Below are 8,507 nucleotides of genomic sequence, written 5' to 3'. Positions count from 1 at the left end.
AAATCCATGCAAACATTGTAATATGTATTCAAATCGCCGTGAGATATAATGCGTGAATTTTCTTTTCAGCTTCCAGAAAAGGCAAAACCGCGGAAAATAAATGCTGTGACTCTACAATCCGTTTCTCAGAGTAATGGAAAATCGATACTCAAAGGACATTAACGCTCGCCGTCTCTAAATTGTAGATACACAATGCCGCTGTGCAGTGTACATAATAAACGAGATAAGCTGCAAACAGGGAGCTTACGTAAACGTCGTAACTTTATAATTCTGCACACAGGGATTAGATACTCCTTCTTGTAAAATCCATGCAAATGTAAAATTAGCTGTGTAATAGCAGAATATAGAATTATTATGACAGTGTCAATGCACGAATTATGAAAAATCTCATTTATACACTTTTATCAAGCTTACTGTTATAAACATACATATTTTTGTCACATATAGCAGAGATACATATTTTTGTCACATATAGCATAGATACATATTTTTGTCACAATTAAGATACGATTAAAATTATAAATTTATATCATTGTACAATTTTCTCATTTTTTTGTAAGAGAGATCGTTTTATTTCAACTATTATATTTAAAGAAAGCGAATGAACGGTAAAGTTAAATGTTATATTTGTCCCATGTACTGCTAGCAGATATTATTTACGTCATTTTTACCGCACGAATGTTAAATTTGCATGCACCGCTTTGATAAGAAGAATAACGATTAACTTGAGTGATTTGCGAATTACAAAAGAGAATACGATTTGGATCTCTATTCTCTGAAAAAGAAACTAAATAATATATGAAAAACTAGAGAAATACTACATATACTACAGTTACTATTTCCCTAGTTTTTCGTTTCAAGAATAGAGGCTCTGATCTCTCGTATGATTTTTCAGATTTGAAATAGCTATCTTCGTTTTGATATTTCTCAACATGCTGACGATGGGGATCGAGCATTACAATCAGCCGCATCCCATCTTTTTTGTCCTCGAAGTGTCGAATGCGTTTTTCACGACCGTTTTCGGCCTGGAGGCGATCGTCAAAATAGTCGGTCTGCGTTATCATTATTTCACGGTGCCGTGGAATCTGTTTGACTTCTTACTTGTATTGGCGTCCATCCTGGGTATTCTAATGGAAGATATTATGATGGATTTCCCTGTGTCCCCGACGCTCTTGCGAGTCGTGAGGGTGTTCAGAATCGGCAGAATCTTGAGGCTCATTAAAGCTGCGAAAGGTATCCGCAAGCTGCTCTTCGCTCTTGTCGTCAGTCTTCCAGCACTCTTCAACATTGGGGCCTTGTTGGCCCTGATCACATTTATCTACGCCATCATCGGCATGTCTGTTTTCGGGCACGTCAGGAAACAAGGCGCGTTAGACGATATGGTTAGTGTGTGGATAGTTACATATATTATAAATGCTTGTTTTTTACAGATTTAAACTGTAGATTGCTTAAAATCAGTTCAAAATTGAATGTTACATACACGTCCTTTTGCGCCCTTTAATTTTCAATTAGTGTTATTAATAATTAGTGCTTAATTGTTGTTATTAAAGCTAATATCTTCCTTTGTAGGTGAACTTCGAAACGTTTGGTAGAAGTATGCAGCTACTGTTCCGTTTAATGACTTCAGCTGGCTGGAATGATGTGTTGGAGTCGTTGATGGTGCAACCACCTGAATGCGATCCTACACCAAACAGTCGACAGATGAACGGAGATTGCGGATATCCCTTGCTAGCGATCACGTACTTCACATCGTTTATCATCATTAGTTACATGATAGTCATCAACATGTACATCGCCATTATCTTAGAGAATTTCAATCAAGCTCATCAAGAGGAGGAGATTGGTATCGTCGAAGATGACTTAGAGATGTTCTACATCCGATGGTCGAAGTAAGATACTATTTTTTTTACTTACTATTTTCTTTAAGTCGTATGAAGTATTCAAAATTATTTAGCCATGTATTTTTAAAAATATTAATTTAATTAGTAAGATAATTGCGATCTATATATCTTCTAATAGATAATTAAAATAATAATGTAGTGGCAATCTCATCGTCATTTTAAATTAAAATTTTTCTAGGTACGATCCACATGCAACGCAATTTATTAGCTTCTCGCAGTTGAGCGACTTTATAGCAAGCCTGGACCCGCCGCTGGGAATATCAAAGCCCAACGTGGTAGCGTTGGTTAGCTTTAATCTTCCCATCGCAAAGGGTAACAAGATTCATTGTCTGGACATCTTGCACGCGCTCGTCAAGCACGTTCTTGGGCACGTCGAAGAATCAGATGACTTCAGGAAGCTGCAAGAACAGATGGATGTTAAGTTCAAAAAGCAGTTTCCAACTAGAAAAGAATTGGAGATAGTGTCTTCCACGAGAATCTGGAAGCGACAAGACAAAGCTGCCAGGTTGATTCAACGTTCCATAAGAGAATATATTGCGTGAGTATGACTAATTTTAATTGAATTACAAAATGGTAGAGAACTTTTCGACTCAGTTTAGTCCGTTCTATCTGCGCACGAAATGTTTGGTGGTTATTCTGATACATCCTGTATACGTAATTAGCGTAATTAACATAAGAAATAGTAATACAATAACTAAATAATCTCAATGTATATATAGGATGAAGAAAGAGCGTGAAAGAATCGCTCAGGAGGTGGACTCGCAGACGCAGACCTCGAGCCCAGGTGGTGTGGATGGTAGGAGCGGAAGTGGATGGGGCGGTAAGCTGTCGGCTTTGCTACATGTGCACCGGGGTAGTCGGGCCAGTAGCCGCAAGTCCTCCAGGGCCAGCGACGCCAGCGACCTCAGCGAACTCGGCACCGCTTCGGCGTGGTTGTTCCCGAATCTTCCTCTGCTGTTGCTCTCCGGCGCCACCGGAACCCACGAGGACCTGCCTCCCCCGGCACTGACCGTGTCCCGTCCCTCACCAACCGCTGATCAACCCTCCGCAGCCTCCAGCTCTGGCTCGGATTCTCATATTACTGTCAGGTTGGTTTAATTTCGCACAACAAGATAAGGTAATTAATTTCGGATTGACGAATAGCGCGCTGATGACCTTGATCATGATATATCAAAGTCATGACAAAAGTTTTAGGTCACTGTTTGTTCAAACGTTACTAACAAATAAAGTTTAAAAAATAAATATGTCTCATTTCTGCTATATATATTGGTTACACGTTTACACTGTACGCTTAGTTCGCGATTTATATGACAGCTATCGTATAGGTCGTGGACTAAGCGCAACGTGTAAACGTAGCCATTGACATACTTGAGCATACATACTTGTTTGCTAAAGCAAAGTTTGATAAAGTAACTACAATAGCCAACATTACATCATACTTTCCAAGAAAATACAGAGGCTATAGAGATACAAAAACATCCTAATAATCTGAATAGAGATAATGGCTGCAACATAAGCAGAATATGGAAGACTATTCTCCCGATCATCGAAGATTGACTCTCCACTCCCTCCCTCTTGCTCACACCTCTACTCTCTTTTCTTTACTCTTCTTCCCCTAAAAAAACAACTATATAAAGGGAATTCTTCGGTGGAGTAGCTCAGGCTGCTCCTCACCCTGATGAGACAAACTGAAATGTTCACGAAACATTGATATTTTAAGAGTGGATTTGAACACGGAGATAATCGTATAATTTCTGTATAGAAAGTATCCATGGAAGTCTCAAGAGTTATTATTATTATTATTGTTTTATTTATCGTACATTGCTTTCTACAAGTTGTAAGCACACACGCAAAAATTTTCTTTGCAGAATACATTGGAACTATATCTTTATAATTATTCGTCTCACATGATATTCTTCGTATATCTCGTAAAAATCTTGTTTAAGACAAATTGAGTCCGTAGAGAATAAATAACTCGAGTACATCCTGCAAATGTCGTGTATCGAAAAACAATATTATTATGTATCTGTGTAAGAAGTGAGAACATTAACAACTTCTTGTTCTCTATCTATAGATCGTTGGGTCCTACGCTGGGCCGGCAGGATGCAGTGGAGAAGTATCCGGAGGACGATGTACTCAGTCCACCAACTTCGAAGCGCAGCTCTCTGCGGCCGAGCGGCACTACTCTCTCGTTGAATGCGCTGCAACGGGATATTAAGGAAGCGTTTAACCGACGATGTGGCAGTCTGAGACGACGGGCACCGCCGCCGGAGCCGGTGCAACTACCAGTCGAGAGTAGTGACGTGAGTATCCTGGTGACGGAACCCAGTCCGGAGAACACGGCACCGCCCTCGAGGCCACCGCTGATCAGGCAGCAGTCGGAGGCAACGGTGGTGCACGTACTAGTGCACAGGGAAAGCGAGGAATATCAGGACACACCAGACGATAGCTGATCTTAACCGACAAGCGGATAGCGACAGCGGCACGATTCAGTGATAATACGATAAATAATACATACGTAGACGTACATTATATACATATATATAGACTTTTCACACAGTGCAGATCTAATTTTAGATAGGGCGATAATCCGCATGGCTTCTTCGGGGCGAATCTCCTCGAGTCGGAGAGCGAGTTACGTTTTGTGTGTGTGTGTGTGTGTGTGTGTGTGTGTGTGTGTGTGTGTGTGTGTGTGAGAGAGAGAGAGAGAGAGAGAATGCATGTGAATGCGTGGTCGAAGTATCGGATAAGACATTAATGTGGTTCTCGGCTGATTTTAGAAAAGAAATTAAGCCTTGACTGTGAATCCTTGTTAATTTGATAACTGCTTATTCAGATAATTATTTTTTTAGGAACGCGGTATTATTATTTTGTTGAGTCTATGATATGATCTCGATTAGAAATGTGATTAGAACTTATCACATAATTATTATGAAGATGCTTCCTAATAGTCATTAGGTATTACTCATCCATATTATTTATTGGTATTAGATATTATATTACAAAAGAAATTAATTTCATGCTTCGATACAATATTATTGTAATATTTAAGCGAGAAGTGACAGATATAACATCTTATTTCTGATAAAAATGAATATTTAGTATTTTAAAGAATATGCCTAAAAAAAATAACTGTAACGATTCGTTGTACAATTTTTTGTTTTATTATCAGAAGAGAGTTAGGTTGAGAGCCATTATTAAGAGACGAAGAAAGGGACAAGGACGAAGTTAAAAAAATTTTTCGATTGCAAATGCAGATGGAATGTCATTGGAGAAACCTGGATCGTTTATCATGTTGACGCAATTTACTTTTGACAAAAATGCAAGCACCATTAATGCTGGGTTATCCATAACGACAAAGGGATAATTACTTAAAGATGAATTACCAGCGTAGCGGAAGTACTAGATGTAGCTGTTTTCGAAACAGGAACGTAATTTGTTAGGATACATCAGTTCTCGAAGTGAATCGAAGTGGAAATATAATTTTGGTTCTTTATTGACTTCAGTATTTGGTCAATGAGACATATTATCATACTATTATAATACATCAGTAAGAAAAATTGATTCACAATATTAGGCGTCAGTGTACTCAAATAACAATTTATTACATTATCAATTTTCCTACATAAAGAAATCCACATTGACGCAATTGATGAATCATTATATAAATTCTAAGAGCAATTTAAAGCTTTCCAAAAACATGTTAAGATATGCATCTTACAGTTAAGATATGCATACACTTTAACTGCATTTCCGACATCTTTTGATTTTATATAATTAGTATTGAATGTAAGACACACAATACGTACAATATTAATAGTGTTTCCGAGCAAAGAAAAGTACTGCGTTAATCGTGAAGAATGAGAAGCATTATTATGAATACATCAGGTTGAACAATTCATGATTAACGCCAGTTTAACAAGTGCTTTCGAATTTACTGTATATTCGCTAATTAATTGTTTTAAAATAAACTCAACACAATATAAACTTTTTTCCCAAGATAAGCGACTATTTCTAGTAAATTACGCTACCCTGGTAAGACCATGTTTTGGATTTTATAATTATTATCGTTTGCATCTTCGATGGATTAAAAATTTATTAACTACAAATATATATATATATACATACATACATAGCTTTTAATATTTAGCTATTTATAATTTAGCTATTTAATCTCAGAGTTGGGTATCTATACATAAATACGCAGGCAGAATATAAAATTGTCACTTTTTACATAATCCAATTAAAGAGAATCGTTGCTCTTTATCATTTATTTATTCAGATTACTTGCTGGAAGATAATTCTGTATGTAAATGCATATAAATGCCCAACACTGAATACTTCATTGAGAATTTTGGAAACATTGAAATTTTTCGAATACGCTAAAATATCAAATCGAGATTTTTATAGATAATTGGAATACTTAATAATAATATTTTAGATTGTAATTATCAGAAACAATTGTAAAACTTCCAATTATCCGATAAGCCGCAAAATCGATTGCAATGACTCGCTTATTGTTTGGAAATAGTGTTTTAGTGCTATGCTATATTGTATATCATTAAATTCTCAGACAATGCCGGATAGTTTTTAATACTGATTTAACGTGGCTTCAATAATCGAGAAAGCGATATTTGCACTCGCGTGCAGATAGAGACATTTCTCGATTAGCGTCTAACGGAATCTTTTTACTATAACTCTACATTTATATACGTCGTGATCCTTGTCTTTTACGTCGTAATTAAGGGTGGTCGGACCAAATCTAGGCACATTCGACTCTGTTGTATGGTTTTCTCTTTAAAGAAGAAAAAAGAGGAAAACCTAGATCGTTAGCACATAGATAATGTAGATCGCCCGGAGTTTGCTACAAAGAACAAATTTTATCGATATACAAAAAGAGTACTGCCTCAAATCTTAGAATAAATTAATCGCGTCACTAATAGCGAGCAAGATCGAAAAAAAGAAAGATGGACGAATGAAACTAACAGATGGAAATAATATGGCTTCCTTCGGTGATTATTATCGTAATCAAAAAGAACTCTTCTGTTTCTTTTTCCATATAAATTTCCAATATAAATTAATAACGACAGGATCAATTGACGAAAAGGAATACATCAGCATTGTAACTACTAAATTCTGAATTAATCTTTGCTTAAAAACACGTTCCGATTTGTAAATTATTGAAGACAAAGAGCTTCTTTGTCTTCAACACAATTGGAATTATGTTTAAAAAATTTTTTTTAACTTATGCGCACTGTAATGAGTAATTCATAACCGATTCTTTTTTTTTTTAATTTTGACTAAATTTTCCAACATATACATTATTATGCGTATTCATCATACATTATATATATTCTATTTGCATTTGCGATATCGTACTGCCATAGTTGTTTAATTCATTAAGTTTTTTGGGGTATATATTCATAGAAATCGTTAAAAACTAACATTTATGCACCCTCACGTGTATTTGGCGGCGCTTTTATTTCTTCTAATTCTGCTAATTAAGTGTACACTTTATTAATTCGGTCTTGTTAACGAAAATATGTTGTTTATTTATGTAATAACGAATCATTTTTTTATGTTTCAATCTTTTTGAGTCTGACAAGGATTTTCTTCTAAAAGTTGTTTCAATTCTTTGTCTTCAATTTTTTTTGTTGTCCATGCGTAAGTGGTTGTAGTTGCAAAAATTGACTAATCATAGTAGAATATTCTTATATTCAACGGTGATTGTCAATTCTAGAACGGTTCTTATCTATCAATGTATACGCTTTGCATCAAATTCTTTCCCGAGTTTACATCCTCCATAAGTATTAATATTTTATCAAAAAAAAAACATCCTCAATAAAGATAATCAAATAGTTATCTTTGTTGTGCCAATATTTTTTTCAAATATTTTCATATAATTTAGTATTATGATTTCCTCGTTTCTTTCATATACCTACCCGTATTTCTGCAAGAATAAATCTAATTTCAATAAATTAAATTAACGAAGTGAACTTTGACCTTATTAATTTCGCTTTTCGGCAGGAAAAAAACGGCAAATCGTAAAATACTGCTCTTGAAAACATTACCATTAGCATTATCTTTTTAATTTTTACGTAAAACTGAGTCTATTCTTTTTCATTATCGTGTAAAAAAAGAATACTATCTTTTTTGAAGGAAAAAATACGTGAGGCTTTCGCTACATTTCATTAGAGATCTCATGGACGAAAGTGGGGAGAGGGAATGGGAGAAGATGTACATTTGAATTTCTATAAACAACGAATTATTTTAAGGGGGTCACGCCGTATTTTTGTCCTAAGTAGACATTATGTTTCGAATTGTGTTATGAACCCTCTGGGAAATTTCATGTCATTTCAAACGGGGGGGACTCTGCATTTCCTCGACGTTCGCCCTCTTCGAGAGGCAGAACACCGCTGAGATGTCACGATCTCACGTTGATCTACAGTGCCTACTATCGATTAGCAAACACCGAACGGTCGCGCATCAACCTGTCGGAATTCTGGTTCGTACAATGCAAGGCTTCTATTCTTAAAAAGAAATTGTACATACGAAAAACTAGAGAAATACTATAATATAATATAGTATACGTGATATATACTGTAG

At 35.8% G+C, this 8,507-nt stretch overlaps 1 protein-coding gene across 1 annotated transcript in view; it reads left to right on the top strand.

The window, feature by feature from the left end:
- Positions 1-4,458, top strand: part of LOC108755537 (sodium channel protein 60E-like) — a 90,687-nt gene extending 86,229 nt beyond the window's left edge. Inside the window, exons 17-21 of the mRNA XM_018498600.1 lie at positions 896-1,382; positions 1,570-1,889; positions 2,080-2,439; positions 2,621-2,989; positions 3,976-4,458. Of these exons, the coding sequence (XP_018354102.1) occupies positions 896-1,382; positions 1,570-1,889; positions 2,080-2,439; positions 2,621-2,989; positions 3,976-4,354 (1,915 nt within the window). The 3' untranslated portion in view covers positions 4,355-4,458. The remainder of the gene's footprint in view (positions 1-895; positions 1,383-1,569; positions 1,890-2,079; positions 2,440-2,620; positions 2,990-3,975) is intronic.
- Positions 4,459-8,507: the final 4,049 nt, after the last annotated feature.

This window comes from Trachymyrmex septentrionalis, unplaced genomic scaffold (genome assembly GCF_001594115.1).
Source record: "Trachymyrmex septentrionalis isolate Tsep2-gDNA-1 unplaced genomic scaffold, Tsep1.0 scaffold88, whole genome shotgun sequence".
NCBI classification, from domain to species: Eukaryota; Metazoa; Arthropoda; class Insecta; order Hymenoptera; family Formicidae; genus Trachymyrmex; species Trachymyrmex septentrionalis.
This window is presented reverse-complemented; position numbering and strand designations above follow the sequence as displayed.